Source organism: Lineus longissimus, chromosome 12 (genome assembly GCF_910592395.1).
Source record: "Lineus longissimus chromosome 12, tnLinLong1.2, whole genome shotgun sequence".
NCBI lineage: Eukaryota > Metazoa > Nemertea > Pilidiophora > Heteronemertea > Lineidae > Lineus > Lineus longissimus.
Window position 1 is genome coordinate 13,356,488 of NC_088319.1, and position 17,085 is coordinate 13,373,572.

The 17,085-nt window shown below is 39.5% G+C and overlaps 1 protein-coding gene across 9 annotated transcripts in view; it reads right to left on the reverse strand.

Moving 5' to 3' along the window:
- LOC135496908 (rap1 GTPase-activating protein 1-like) overlaps positions 1 to 17,085 on the reverse strand; it is a 99,848-nt gene that overhangs the window by 54,310 nt on the left and 28,453 nt on the right. For 5 of the 9 annotated variants that reach the window (XM_064786480.1, XM_064786479.1, XM_064786481.1 and 2 more), the window contains one exon: positions 14,563 to 14,595. In XM_064786480.1, the coding sequence (XP_064642550.1) occupies positions 14,563 to 14,595 (33 nt within the window). Of the gene's footprint in view, positions 1 to 9,955; positions 10,341 to 14,562; positions 14,596 to 15,374; positions 15,603 to 17,085 lie in introns of those variants that run through there. The other 4 variants (XM_064786488.1, XM_064786487.1, XM_064786486.1 and 1 more) reach the window with 3 other exon arrangements.

A 17,085-nucleotide genomic window follows, 5' to 3' on the forward strand; every position in this document is an offset into this window, starting at 1 on the left:
CATGTATATCAGATGAGTGTCATACATTAAACAAAGGTAAACGAAAACTTACTTACTCGTCATACATTAACACTTTCAGCGCCATCTGACGTAATTTTACGTCTTGCAAGTTCACACGGTTGAGCCATCCGACGTAATATTACGTCGCGTTTTTAAATTTCCCGCTTTGTCTTCGAGGCGACTAGCAGCGCAGTATAGGGGAAAACAATTTAACTATACAGCGCTTGAAGTGATAGTATGATGTTCAGCCAATGTGCTATTTATAGCCAAGATTGTCTGCATTCGAATAGGCGCAATGGCGGGTCGAAGATTGATGACGGGGGCAGATGTAGCCGAGAGTATGCCAAAAAGTGGGTATTCGGAAAGACACCAGATATTACTGTTCTATGTGTGGGGTACCATTGTGCAAAATCAAGTGCTTTGCTGACTATCATTCCAAATTAGCATTGTAAAGAGATCTAACAAAGAAGAACCAACACAGAAAATTTCATGTAATTATCTTTATTCCTTCTATTGTTTTCATAATTTTGAAAAAGGGTAAAAAGGGGCGTAACCTTGGCCCCTGGGGAAGTACGCTAAATATGGCTGGGCGCTGAAAGTGTTAAGGGCATACGCCGTTCATTAAATATTTGAAATTCATAATTGAATTGGAAAATTTCAAATTTTGTATAAATACATTCTAAACATGAATTTGAACAAAGCCAGGTGTAGACAGATACACAAATACTGCAAATACCAAGCTTCAGCAGATTGTATGCATAATAACTTCACATGTATGCATAATAACTGTATAACTGTATATCTATTTTCCTGGACGTACAGTAATTAGTTTTGTACGCCTTTAACAGGCCTTCCTCAGGCCAACATGTCCAAAGATGACCCACGTGCCTCCAAAATCAATACATCTTGAACTTCATCCCTGTTTTTGACACGTGATTTCCTGAATCACATACTAGAATTAACCTGACAATTGGACATTTGTTTTTAATGACTCATCCTTATATCTTGTCATTTCTTATCTTGTATCTTGAGAATTGATCATCAAATATAACTTTATTATGACTGTGCAACTAAAAATAGATTGTTCTGTGCCAAACAGTGACTTGAAAGGCCTATGCCATTCGTGAACATTTAAAAATTTGTAACTGAATTTGAAAATTTCCAGTAGCATACATACCAAATATAAATGTCACCATTGCTGTTGCGAAGAGAGAGATACAAATACTATAAATACAAGTACCTAGTTTCAGCTAATTATTAGGCATACGAACTTCACTACGGCATTGTGTATCACTGCATTTCTATTTTCCTGGACCACCAGTAGTTATGAATGGCGTAACCCTTTAAGTATTGTATAGAGTGATGTTGAAAAATTCAAATTTGAAAAATTTGATTCAAAGTTTGGAAATTTGCTCTTGGAAATGCATAGATATACATGTACATGTATACACGTATACATGTATAGTTTATATTCTCGCCAACAAAATCAAGATACTTGGCTGGCTAAGCTTTATAACTTTAGCTAAATAGGATGCATGTAGCCCCATTTTATCGATTTCCCGGCACAACTACTTCCGATAAATCATTTTGTTCCACGCCATTAATTGTCGAGTCATTACCTACTCCAATTCAGCGCACAAAAGATCGACTTATCAAATTTGATTGTAGCAATCATTAACACAATCTTGTAAACACGATGTTTGCTGTCGATATGCTAAATGGAGCTGGAATTTTAGATGTTTTAGTCGACAGTGAATGACACAAATTTGCATCTCTATATTCCTGGACCACCAGTAATTACTAACAGCAGCAGTGTATACTGACGGCCTGCCCCTTTCAAATCGGTTTGCTGTAATATTTTTTCTAATTCTGTGATAGATCCGGATGCCTTAACACGGCTTCTACATTCAAATTTTGCACCGATACCAGAAGATGTTCAGACAACAGAGGACACCCTACTCTTTGAATTGAATTGTTTTTATCAGATATGTGAAATATGGCTTCATTTGCGAATAAATTCACTTCAAACGGAGGCTGCAGCGAAGTCACAAAGCTCCTGGAATAACCATCTAAACATAGCATCTAATATGACTTTTTGGAATGTACTTTTTACAAATATTTTGCATTCACGCTTCCAGCCTCGTCAAGAGATGGTTCTCCTGAACGACAAGGAGCAATAGGTTGAAGGTGAAGAAGGAGGGCATCCCTCTGTTCCCCAGAATCAATGTTCCCTGGGTTCTTTGTTTTCAGGGTTCAATGTTCCACCTGTACGCGGTTATTGCTTCGGAAAATGACCGGGGAGATGTCGGGCCATCTTTACAGACAGAGGCTAATCTATATCTAGCTTGAGTTAGGGTAACATCTGGCATATCAGCTAGGGTTGAGGCAGGTCAGGGTAGGAAGCAGGAATGATATAGATTGTCAGGGTTGTTATATACAGGGTCACCGGGGCGGGCCAGGTTGTCTTCTATCCTTTCTTCTGCCACTGAATGGTCAGCTATCAAAAGTTTGTTGAAAAGTTTGTTGAAAAGTTTGTTGAAAATGGACTTTGCAGACCAAAACTCACCAAGGGGAACATTGGACCCGATGATATAGAACAAAGGGAATATAGAACTTGAAGAAAAAAAGAAACCTCCTGCAGTAGCTATGAAGCTGTATAAAACTACAATGATGCAGGTGATTATCTATAAAGAACTGCTGAAGAAGAAGCAAAATAAGATGAAATCGATTTATTCACAACAACTGTAACAGAAAGCTTGAACTATCAGACTGTGTTGGCCACCTCACAAAGCCCGAGTACAAACGCAAGAACTCATAGCCAGCAAGCACGACATGGGTCCATTGGCATTATTGCCACAGTTGATAAATTGCTTGGCAATAGTCTCCGACACGAGCTGAATGAAGCCCAGTTCGCCTTATCAATCACCCATGACGCACCAGACATAGGAATCATGGGTCTTGATATACAGCATATCAATAATTGATTGATCTTATATGAATGTGCCGGGTATATGATATGAGGCCACTTGAGCTGAAGGGGTCAGAAGCTGAAGGAAGTGCGGGTCAGCAGTGATTGTGTATTCACTCTGCTTCTAGGGTTCAGTTGAATCCTTCCACGTTCTATAAAGCAGAATTCAAACATTGTATCACTTCCTCTCTGTTCTCCACAATTATCAACAACTGTGAATAGCATTACACAAGCTGTACTAAAAGCATCCCATTCATTCCACGTCCTATGGTCAAGGGCAGACCAATCCATGATGGCGAATACAGGAAGAGAGAATACCACCTTTCTCCAGAGAGATGATCAGACAATGATTGTCACCTCGTTAGAATTACAGGGATGTCACCAGATCCCAAGACTGAATAACATTATACAAGCAGTACCAGTACTAATTCCATTTTTTCTTCCACAGAGGTAAGGCAACCAGGTATGGTGGAAACTGAAATATAAAGGACACCTTCTCTCCTGAGAGATGTGAGGATGTGCACCTCGTTAGAGTAACAGGGATGTCACCAGATCCAAAGACAGAAAAATATTACAGAAGGAGTACCAATATTGAAAGAAACAAATTCCACATCGTCTTCCACACGGTAAACACCAACCATGGTGGAAACCGAAGTATAAATGACCTCGTCTCTCCAGAGAGATCTGAGGACGAGCACCTCATCAGAATTACGGGGATTGCATCAAAGACTGGATGAGCCCAGGAGGAATGTAACCTGACCAACATGATGTGGGAACACAGCATCTGGATAAGGCCTCTTGGTCCAGCTCTTCGTTGCTGATGCAGAGAAATGCTCATGTTTCCTCCCATTCGGGATAAACACCATTTCATATTTCATAGTGAGGGAAAAGGGCAGGAAGAAGTTGTGGCCAAAAAGAGCTTAAAATTGTGAAGCGCCAAGTCTGATTTGTACTAACAACCAAAATGGACTGTTTTGACTCCTTATAAATCACCAGCACGATCAGCGGAAGCTGGGATGAAATTTTCAGATCTGTATGCTGGTTACACATGCGCATAAAAGAACTCCCAGATACGGCCGGCATTATTTGCAACTTTGTTTTAAAAAACGATCAATGGCTTCTTCTCATCAGTATTCACGATGGGTAATTAATCATGCTTGTTGAGCTTGGCAATTAAGACTGGGTTGCCATATCAGTGTCAGAAGTGGATTGAGCGGATAAAGGCGTGTACCGACTTGTAATACTGCTTTTGGCACCTCGTCATGTTGTGTGATGAGCAAAAGACCCCATCCAAATGGGCAACATCTAGCAATGGCTTCTGTCTTCTGCATCAGCCCAATTTGGAGTCACTAGGCAAAAAACCTTAATTTGCATAAACATTAGTGGCATGGAAACACGCTCATCATGCCATGGAGGAATGGGGAAAAATTCCTCCAAGCGCAGAGCTCGAGAAGAACAACCTTGTGATGGTGAAATCTATCCTAGCAGGTGCTAGCCAGGAAATAGTCTCCAACATTCAACGGAGGTCATGATGATTCGGGAGCAATCTCATTTCAGGTCTTCTAACTAGGACAGTTAACAGCCTACCAATTGTACATAAAGAAATTGTCTTTAAAGGCCTATGCCGTTCATTAAAAATTAGAAATTTGCAATTGAACTTGCACTACATGGCATCGTGTACAACTGCATCTACTTCCCTGGGCTACTAGTAATGACGACCGGCATACCGCTTAGACAAACCTGTCATTCTGTCAGAGGGATTGTTACGTCCTTACCTTGGAGACTGATGGGTTAAGGTTCCATAATTGGCTCGTTACTATGTTGACAACATGGAGACAGTGGAGAGAGGGTATGAGATGAGGGGCTTCATTTGATTACCAGGGTTCACATTGGCGGGATATCTGTTTTCAGCCCTAATTTCTTGCCATAATACAGGCATAGTCTAGCAATTCGCAATCATAGTGAACAAGAAGAGAGTGCATATTGGCATGGTACATTTCATCGCATTGATCTCTATAGTTAGGAAAAGTATATTACACCTCTAGACGCAGCATCGAGGAGCTTGGAATTCAGGAATACGAGATAACGTAGAACCGGATTTTGCCACAAAATGCCCGGAGTTTAGGATTTTGATTCTCCAGGGTAGCATGACAGACAGACTGACGTCATCTGTACAGAATGCCATTCCAAGATAAAGCAACGCATTGATTTTTCAATCTTGTTTATGTTATTGATTTGTCTCTTGAGATTTTGTTTATTTCCGAAGAATAGTAATGCAGACTTTGAACACTGGCTGACTTTCTTTGAACAGTACGAATAGCCGTCTGAAGAGCGAGCTGAAATTGATAATAAATGTTCAAGCCTAAATTTTTGTTGTCAACAATAAAAACGAGATTATCCGCGAAAAAGGGCTCCTAATTTGTTTCGAATCCAATTTACCTGAGTTGAGCAGTGGGAGCGAATAACCGATAACATGATCAGTTCTGCTGTAATGAAATCATGCATTGATCCTACATTTCTTGGACCTGTCACACAAGTCATGTTGGAAATTTTGGAGACTACTACTAAAAAGAATAAGTTTGTCTAAAAATGCCAAAAAATGCCTCTGCAGGTACAAATCTTGGCGTACATGCTTCTTTTTACTTTAAAGGGACAATAAAAGCTATACACTAAGTTCTATGTTCCCTTCTATTTATGGCAGAATTCTGAGATGATTTTTTGCTGCATGAGCAAGGCTGCGTAGTCTAGGCAGTGGGGAAGAGACTGAGAGCAAGAGAGTTAACCTAGAACCTCTTTCATAACATTCGAATCACAAGTCAAACATTCAGTAGTGGCTAAGTTAGCAGGGCATTAGTGAATAATTGCCCATCACTGATAGTTGGACCAAACTGTACCATTTGCCTTTACAACACTATGATAAATTGGCATATTTGTCATATGGAAAGCTGGGGGATCAGGACTGATTTCGAATGGAAATTGCATGACCGAGGATAGATGAATTTTGCATCCATAAAAATCTCTTATATTTCCCATCAGTATATTGCTCATCTACTGTAATTTGAAGCGCATTTGGTTCGGATATGTCTTTGGAACGAAGACCAGCTGCGTCTCGAGATGTGTTTTGTGATGGATGTGTTCTCATCTCTGCCAGTAGCAACAGTTTGTCATAAAGGGGGCAGGAAACGCACAACTAGATGTGGCCTTCAAGTCTGCATTGGCACTGGTGTCAAGGCAGCCAAGTTTTCTCCTAATCTAGAGTGTTCAGCCTGGTTTAGTGTTTGAAGGCCAAAGAAGACAGTGTCTCTCGGCAAATAAACTCAATTCGCACCTAACCACCTAACCAAACAGGCACGTAAAAAAAACTGCTTATCCATGGATGTACTTGTTTTGATAATGCATCGATGATACGCCTTTCATGAGAAAATCTCCAGCCACTCTCATGCAGCATCCAATAATTCTTCAAAACATCTCGGAGTCGTTAAGCGGAATTGTTGCATCTCGCGTGCAAATTGTGACTTGTTATCGACATCTTCATTGTGCACATGATGACGGGGTACACAACTTATGGCCAATCAATGCCACTGTCAGAAGAAATTGTCGATAAATGTGTCCTGGAGGAGGCAAGTGTGGTTTGAAGGAATATACAATTCCGAGAGCAATGGCATGGTACATCACGCAAAGCTCGGGGAGGTAATGAATTGAAGGAGAGCAATACGTAGACAGACAGTTTGGGTGCACTGCTGATCTTTCATGTCCCCTCCAAATTACCATACCAAACTTTACCACAGCAAAAGCTGGTTTGAGACAGTTCCAAAATACCATGGTGAATTTGCAGTTAATTTACCATTGGCAAATTGTGGACTTTACCATGGTAATGACCTCAACTTGAGAGAGTGAGATAATGTCCATTATTCAGGCAATCCCAGGACATTGCAGCTGCAAGTGATTTCTACACTTGGCTTCGGCAAAAGCACAACATTTCAACATTGAAAATAAAGTAATAGACATAACTGGGCCTTTTAAAATGAGAACAAATTTAAAATACCATTGTGTTACCCTGTCCTGACATCAACATATAAGGTGACATTTCACTGCGACAAACAGGATGCCTGAGGGAGGCTGAGAAGATACAGCGATAATTTGATCCTAATTACAACCGAGTTGAATTCAAGACATCCTCATGTAGGAAATGGTAGTAGTTATTTGAGATGATAATAGGTGTGTGCGATTTCACAAAGTTTGTTAATTTCAAGTAAGAAATGGTTTTCATGGGTTCCCAGCAGAGGTGATAGGCGTGACTTCTTTCTGTAATGATTCATTTATAATCCTTAGAAGGTTTTTTCAATTAATTAAACTTCTGCATGGCGCTGGAACATGATTTATTGATGACAACGTTTCGTGACTGCCAACACAGATCGCAATTTTCTTTCACCTTTCCAAGAAACTTTGAGTAGATCTCAGGCGCCTGAAAATAATGATTGATCAATCCCAAATTAACTGAATAAACAAACCTGTGAATAGACAAAACAAATAGTACTAGCCTAAGTAGATTGTCAGTAGATTGTATGTCAACTGATTGGGGACTGATCGATTGCTAATTGATTGATTAATTCTGGTATTTTCATGCACCTGTGATAATATTCTGTAATGGAAGTGTGTGCTGGCAGAGAGATATTGACTGAGAGAATATCCTTTGTGCTGCTTTGAGAATGTCGATTAAAGCATTGCTGAAAATCTGCCTGAACATCTGTCAGATCAAATAAGTAATGACACTGGATGATGCATCTGCGATTTGGACAAAATACATTGAAATACAATGTTGCTTAAACTGCGTATGATTTAGAAGTCCCCCATTTATTCTACACAATGGAAACATACTTTTAAAATTGGTTAAGGACAAGAGGTATATGGAAATGCTTGAGCATGTTTAGGTATAGCATAATTGATAAGGAATTACCAAGAAACAGGGGATTGTTGCCACATATTGATACACCGCAATAGGTGACAATATTACTTGTTGATTCAGCCCTCTGTATCTATCATGGTAATTGGATTGAGTGAAACTCTGCATCATCATCGTCATTATTTAGTAGTCTAGCAACACCATCCTTGAGGGGGTGTGAATGACTAACTTGATTCCTACATCGCCAAGCCAGTGTTGATTATGACTGCAGGGGGTGTCCTGAGTAAGTAAGTGAGAAAGGGCGATTCCACCCGGATGGGTAAAGAAGTGCCAGCAGTACAGATCTATTCTAAAGCTGGTGTCAGACCATTATGACCCTCTTGGTCTTATACTCCCTTTAAATGTAGCCCGGAAGATCTTGATCAGATGCAAAAACCTTGGTGGTCAAGATCGTATCAAACATGATTAAAAATATATCTTGATTAAAATATCACCCAATTAAAACATATAATACATGTAATAGCTTTCATAGCCTAGTTACTGTTCACGAACATGCGATGGTCAGAAAACATGATAGTCAGCTCTTCAGTGCTAGGTCAGCAATTGAGTGCAAGTTACAAGTCTTAGCTATGAAAAGCTTATCATTTAAAAAAACATCATTCTTACATTCCGTAAAATTTAAATTGAGAAAATAAAATGCTTGCGAGTATTTCTTGGTTTAAAGTACATCAGGCAATGAAGGATTCATCCAGGATATCTGCTTCCATCTTAACCAAAACACAGTTTAATGAGACCTAATAATGTCCTACTTTATGTCATTTTTCAACATTTAAATCTAGTCTAATCTATTTCATTGGTAATTAAACCTGTTTGCTGTTATTTGTTAGTGGGGCTGTGTTTTTCCTTCCAATTAAATATCCCGTTACCATGGCATGTTGGAAGATTTACTGCACAACGCTACAGGAGTTGGAAGCCTATTAGAGTAGATGTCATCCTTTTTTAGGGCCCATCAGAAACATCAATGTGCATCACAATCTGAGGGCTGTTCGTGAAGAGGAAAGGAAGTCAAGGGCTGGTTTTTATTCAATTAAATCTCATGTTACCGTGGCATGTCGGAAGATCCAATCAGCATCAATGTCAGCCTTTTTTTAAACTTGCGGGTTTCAGTACAAGCCATAAGGGCAAGGAGAGAGGCATACTGGAACTCAAAGCAAAGGCACCTCATGTTTTGTCCACAGCAATAATGTGGCCACTGATAATGTTCTCCGTCCTCAACATTTTTTCATTATGTCCTGTAAACATTGACCTGCACGAACAGATCAAGCCATTAGTAATCCCTTATTAATTGGATGAATAATTGTCGATTACGAACTAAGTTGATAAAAATAAAAGATATTACTGATGCATTTGTAACAAGGCAAATTTCTTTCAATTTCTCTCATATTCATGTGCTCATCTCTGCCCTTCCTAAAGAATGATCTTCACAAAAATAATCAAACAGTACTGTAAAGCTCTCCTTCGAAACAATTTATCGAGAAAACATAAAAAACAACAAAACCAATTTAAATTTCTTGGCGTACTCAAATAACAACCCTGAACATTTCAATCAACTTGGATCTTTCCTCCCGCATACGAAAAAAAATGCCGCTTGGTAAAATATTTTGATGAGCGAAGACGAAACTTTCGAGAGGTGTTATGACTGGAGTGTAATCATTAGTTTTCTGATTAAAGACCACAGAAAACATCAAAGGGGGCTCTTGTTGGGTAACAGTTCTGTTCTAAAGTAAGATTGATTGATTACCGTGTGCGACTCTTTTGCCGAGGGCAATATCACAAATCAAGTGACAGAAGAAGATGTATCGCCCAAGAAAAAAGAAAATAGTTGCAGCAGAGTTGTCCCCCAAATTCACGAAACCGCAAAGAAGAGATTTATGAGTTTACAGTACGTTCCTGACACTAATGTGCCAGTTTTGGTTTAAGAGTAACACTACAATGTATAATAAGAAACCCTAATGGGTTTCACCATCACAGCACCAGTGAACAGAAACCTGCTGTATTATCATTGTTATAGAAAAATTACCTACTTTGCAAAAGGCCGGAAAGTCCTCACAGTGTTTGCCACGACATAGAACTTCCTCCAAGGTTTCCGGCTCGGACTTGCCATGGTGGTGGGTCTACTCGCAATAGTGTTTGGTCTCCTCGCGACTATGTTTTGCCTACTTGCACTGGTGTCTGGTCTACCCGCAATGGTGTTTGGTCTGCTCGCAAACATATTTTGCCTACTTGCAAGGGTGTTTGGTCTGCTCGCAATTGAGCTCTCTCCTTTCATAATGGTTTCTGGAGTTCTCACAATGGTGTTATCTCTACCCACTATGGTATTGGGTCTACAAGCTATCGAATTTGGTCTACAAGCCATTATTTACTAAATATGAAACTTTAGCAGTACACAGTATCGACACAAACACAAACACTTCAAATACGATAGCGCAAACTATCAAAGGGTTTGCAAATTATCCAATACGATTGCGAATTCCATGATGTCATACATTGTCATACTTATCCTAAAAGTCTCTGTCTGTCCTTACGTATTCAAATGGATTAATTCTTAGAAGTATCCAAGGCAATATGTCACTCAGACCTGTTCCCAACCATTTTCATAACCACATCAGACTCGCAAAATGAGACACCACCACTTTGGTACTGTCCATTGCAAATCCAATTAAATCCAGATTTTATTTCAGTGAAATTTAGCTCCTTGCCGTGCTTCTAGCATGTCCGTAAATATTTGAATAAGAGATGTGCACCAGATTATTTAGCATTAGTTGTATCCCAGGTAGCAAGGGTTGGTACATTCAGAAATAATCCTGACTGTCCACAAGAATACCAACAACTTAAAAATCCAACCATGCCAGAGGAATTTTTGAGTGCAATACTGTGCTGTCAAAGAAGTGCGATGATCTAATTCAGCTGATCACTGGCACCAACGTCAGTAACCATGTTGATTGTCTCAATAGCTTCTGAAAAACCGGCTGCGATAGCAACCACATTCGACGTCAAACTGTCTTGTCACTGTCACTGCAATATTGTCACTGCAATACTGTACAACGAAAATTCCTCCAAAACTTTCAAGTCGTACGTCGACTATTCAAGTTGTATGTAACTAAAGAGCTCAGCAACTGTAAAGACGGCGCATTACATCTATTATGCTTTGACAATCTGTTGGGATTTGAACTGCCACTGATTTGATGAATGATTCAAGATATTCCAACCAATCAGATACACAGCTGTGATTAACTTCCGCTGATACAGAATCCAAGGCCAGACTCGTTTTGTTTTTTGATATTTTCAAAGCTGTTGTAGTCCTGTAATCACATGAATCACATGATAGTCCACTTGGATGATGATTTAAAAAGTATCAATAATCGTTCTGTTTCATTACACAATATTTAAAAGTGTCGTCATAATCCTTCTACATGTAGTTTGTATGATAACAGATTCAAAATTGTAATGATAATCTATCTACTTGTCCTTCTTATGATAACCAATTCAAAGGTGTCATGATAATCCTGCTTCAGCTTATAAAAACAGATTCAAATGTGTCATATACTTTTTACGGTAACATATTCAAAATATCATAATAATCCTTCTAGTTCTTATGATAGCAGATTCAAAAGTGTCGTAGTAACTTTTCTACTTTTTATGACAACAGATTCAAAAGTGACATAATAATCTTCTGATTCTAACGATAACAGATTCAAGTATCACAATAATCCTTCTGCAATGTACTTCTTACAAAATATTCCATTGAGTCACAGAATCAGCCCTGAAGGTCATTTTCCCAATTATCCTCCGGGAGATTCACACTATCATGCAGAATCTGTAACTGAAATTCTCACTTCATTAGAACTTGATTGGTCTCGTCCAGCCTAAACATCTGAGCCCAATTTGTCTAAAGCGTGCCACGTCATATTCTGAGAAGCAGTCCTAAACTGCTATTGTCATGTTTAAGGGCGCTAACATCATCTCAAAATTGTCACACCATGCAATTTTCTTTCTGTCTGAATCATCCAGTGCCATCAGTGTCTCCTGCTATTTTCTTGGTGTTTCACCCATTTTAAATTGTAAATGTTGCTCCAATCTTGCAAGAAAAAAAGGTTGTCTACGTTCATTTATTGTGTTCGAATGAACATGATGAAAAAATACCAGCAAATTCCCATGCCAACTTTTGTGTTCCATCAATTTTGAATATTTGTAGTTCTGCAAATCTCAAAGGACTACAGAACCACAACAAGAAAGTCCTGAAATATGCCGCTGATGGATTGTATCGTGTGGATGCTCTAAACATCTAAGGCACCTCCACATCCACAGACTGCACTCCTTTGAGACCAGAACACAAATTATCCGCCCTGAATAACAAGTGCAACAGATCCATTTACGACAGACAGTCCCAGGTCAATGTCCTTTCATACATTTTCAAATGCACTTTATGCTATATTCGAAGACTTGTTCTCCCTACACACCCTGCACTCTGAATGCTACACCACCCACTTAGCACCGACAGTATGAGGTTGATGACTTAGCACACATTCGCACCACCACACAACTCCTGATATCTTCGGAGAAAGATTTGACAGCCAATATCTCTGAAAGATTTGAAGATGTTCTCACCGCACTACCTTAACTATAAGTGATCTGCATCCATTTCGCCCCTCAAACTCATCCTGTCTCACTGAAATAACTGAATATACTGAACAAAATTCAGACTAAATGTGCTCAATGTTCACCCGGGTGCCCTAGTCTATTAGAGTTATACATCCATAGCACGACAGTCACGGGTAAATGTCTTACCACACTATGACATCACTCAATCCATAAGTACCAGAAAAAGTCCAAGTGCAATCGTTCCAAGGATGTAACACTGCTAACGTATTTGGAGATATTCTCAGAGAGGAGACAATCGGCGTGCTACCGTACGATAGTGAGTACTAATGATAGCATCTTGGATCGCTTTGGTGCTTGCTAGAAATATTGATCTAGCCAGGAGCAGCTCTTGGAGAATGACACGTCAAAATGCTCCTCAGATATTAGATGTTTGTCCTGTGATAGGACTGTTATGATTTTTTTCCTTGTTCACCAAACAGAAAACTGTGTACAGTAGAACCTCTCTGTTAACTGATTAGAGAGGTAAAATCAAATGGAACAACCAACTTGGGACCACAACTAGTGTCCTTAATAGAGAGATGTCTTCTAAGGAAGGTTCCACTGTACTTCCCGATCTTCTTGCAGATTTTTTATCAACAATAGTTTCTGTGGCTTGAGAAGGGGGAAATATGGCCTTTTTCAGGACACCAAGATGGGTCGAAAATCGCAAGCAAAATTTAGGATATATGCCCATATTTTCAGGTGCAGATCCAAGAGGGCATTCCCCTCCTCCCATTTCAGAAAAATCTTTAAACCTATAATAGAATGTCAACACCCTCTCGAGGGGGGGGGGGGGTCTCTACTTCTCTGAGTCGCAGTCAACCACCTCTCCAAGAGAATCCAAACTCACACTGTCCTCAGTCTTTGAAAGTACGGTTCATACAAGGGTGCAGTTTAGAAGTCGCCTTCAGTCTGAGGCATTGGATTTGCTCAGGGATGTGGTTAGCCTTGACTCAGAGAGGTGGGAGACCCTCAGAGAACTTGCTGCTGAATATCCTTTCTGTAATTGATTCCTGGTACACTTTATCCGCTAACGCCAGACACACACCTCAGGCTGTGAATCAAGGTGAAAAAGACAAATAACGCGGGTGACAGCTCATGAACCAAACATTAATTAAGACAATATTTGCCAGGTTCATGTCGTCAATATACATCGGCTATGACAATCAAATCTCGTCAGGCCAGAAAGGCTAGCTCTAGGAAATGAGTTTTCTGGTTGGTTAGCTGGCTAGCATAGCCTGAAATATCATGCACTGGCCTAATCAAGATCATTGCTTTTGATGTCTGGGCAGGAAAGACAAATGAAAAGAAGTATAGGCACAAATATGTCTGGGCAGGGTACAGACAAATTGAAAAGATTGTCATTATCGGCATCATAGACAAGTGGAAAAGATTGTCATTATCGGCACTATTTCTGGGCAGGGAACAGACAAAGGAAAGATGGTCATTATTGGCACTGCATCTGGGCGAGAAAAAGACAAATGGAAAAGATTGTCATTATCGGCACGATGTCTGAGCAGGAAAGATACAAATGGAACGCACTTGTTTTCAGTTCCTATCTTCCTGTAATGAAACCAATCACCCCAGCAATGCGAGGTTGATCTGAATGCTGATCAGAAGAAGATGAATAATTCAAAATGAAATACCTTGGGGGGACAGACATGAATATGGTCTGATGTTGTTTTGAATGGGCTGGTTCCAAAAGGAATGTGATATATATACCCAATTATTGGATAACTGTCCTTGGAGCTCAACTGGGTGACCAATGGATATTAATCCAATGAATATGCATCAGCCTGTCCTGGATATCAAAGGAATTTCCTTGCTTAACTGTGTACAGGCAATTACATGAATAAGTTCAGTAGTTCCATCTGATGATGACATGTCAAATTGAAGACTCCTGCAGTATCAATGGGGACCCCTAGCTCCTGCCTAAAAAAACCCTTTAAGATGACATGCATTTACTTGCGAATTATTTCAGAATTCTTACCTGTATGACTTGAGTGTAAGTGGAGAATTGCATCTGAAAACACAAAAGACAAAATCAATAAGTGGAGGGGAAATGGTCTTTTTCCGGATGCCGGGATGGGCCCCAAAAAAAACTGCAAGGATTTTCAGGATGGATCTTGACAAGATTTGCCAAAATCTTGTTGTGCATTGAGTTGTGTGCAGTGCTGTACTGGGTACGGTAGCAGAAGAGTTAATGCACACGGTGGCTATAATTGTACCACCTTACCTTACTTGTACAAAGGTGAACCTTGTGATTAAAGATGATGATACCTTTTCATGCTATTAACAACTATATAGGCCACTTGGGTAAATATCGGTGCCGATAATTGTGGTAATTATTGATGCTAAAGCCAGATTTTCTAATTATCTGACCTTGCAGAAGCTTTACAAGGATGCCATGATTCTCGAAGAAACTCTTTAGTTGAACATGTCGAACATTGTGGATATGGTCAGGAACATCAGAAACAGGATGTTCCAGTCAGTGTCCTAGTAAATATTCCAAAAGAAGGCATCAACATTCTAGAGAGGCCTCTTTAGCCCGGGTCGGCAACCGACAACTCTGATTAGTCATTACAGAAACCATCTTCACCGAGGCATATGAAGTTCCATCTATCATCTGATGACCAAACTATCTATGTACATCTACAAGAAATTGGGAAAATATTGGTCCATGGAAAACTGGTTGACAAATACTTGGGAAACCCTGTGGTCTGTATAATATTGAAAGCTGCTGAAATGCAGAGACATCTTTATCAAAGTCAGGCCATACAGAAACTTCAAACTTCAACTTACTCCTCAGCATCAGAAAGACTCGAAACACTCGATGATGATGATGATTTCCTGGCCTTGACCTTAGTGACCTTTATGACCTCCACGACCTCCCGACTCTGAACCTCACTCACTGCATAGCTTCCTTTCTTAGAACTAATCATAGTGTTAGATTACTGTTGGTCGCAAATTTTGAATTTCTTGTTTTTGAATTTCCTTTTCTTTCGTTCAAGTGATGAAAACTCAGAATATCTGAAACGACCACATGACATAATAGGCCTAAACTTTATAAATGACTTACTTCCAGTAGGCCTGCTAAAATAAGCTAGCTATATCATGTTCACATGCAATTATGTGCTGACATCCAGGAAATAAGTTCTCCTCGTATCATCACACGGAACTGTTCCATTTTCTTCCCAATTATAGGCCTACACAATATGTCATTTGATATCAATTAATTTCACACCACTTCCATAGTAAAACAAAACACTTCATGGGTGGCCATCAGCCTGACAAAGCATATTAAAATATGCAAAAGAGCATCTCAAAACCCTATTGAGGACTTCTGGTGATCACTGCACTCCATCATTCAGGAACTTTACACAATTGTAGCTTTACCAAACAACCACGGATCGTTTTCAATCTTTGAGATGGTCACTGAGATGGCATGACAGGAAAGCAATTTCATTTCCATATATGCAATTGATGAACTAAATGTACGACAAAAACTTCATGTCATCCTAATTAAGACCCAGATTATCATAATCGATAGTTGGTAATTATTTTGCAACCAGATTTTTGGTCCAATAAAGGGGGTTTTACAGTGTTGATAACACATTATTTTAGGGTATTTATTGTTGCTTCAATTCAGTTGTATTATGAAACAAATTTTTGCTAGTGAAGTCCTCTTCATTATTGGTCTTTTATCAAAGTGCAAAGAAGCAATTTTCGTCGACATTCTACTTCTGATCAGAATTCTTCTTCTGACCAGCAGAACTCTACTAGTCTTTAATAGTAGAGTCAATATAGCACCTGACCCCAAAAAAATTGCAAGCAAACGTTTTATGATTGTTTATTGTAGTATTGGGTCTTGTGAACAACATATCAAAAGTTTACAAAAATTTAAGTCCGGGAAAGGGTCAAAAAGTGACGTCAAAAACAAGATGGCCGCCAAATCATAAAAGTGGCTATATCTCACTTCATATTTGACATAGAGTGAAAATATTGGTGTCTAGGTATAGGTTTTAGGGGTCAAGGAATCCATTAAGCCTATTTATGAGGTTGTAGGAGAATTGCATAATGGGAAATCCAAGATGGCCGCCACGACGGCCCCAGATTATGTCTTTGGCCACAACTCAGTTCATACTAAACGAAACTGACAGTTGTGTGGTGTCTTTTCATAGGTTTTAGGGGTCAAGGAATCCATTAAGACTATTTATGAGGTTGTAGAAGAAGTGCATAATAGGGAATCCAAGATGGCCACCAGATATGGTGCGTAAGTTGGGAATATTAAAGAACTATATTTAGCAACGACTATATGTACATAGTAATATTTTATTTTTAGTCACTGTGGAAATAGCCTCTGTATCTCATTGTTCTTCATCAACGTCTTCTTCGTCTGGTATTGGGTCCAGAGTCATGTTATCACAGTTCCCCTCTTGACAAGATCCGCATGCATTCGTGCACTCAAGCCCATGCTTTTTGCAGGTACACCTTAGTTTGTTACATGTAGCGG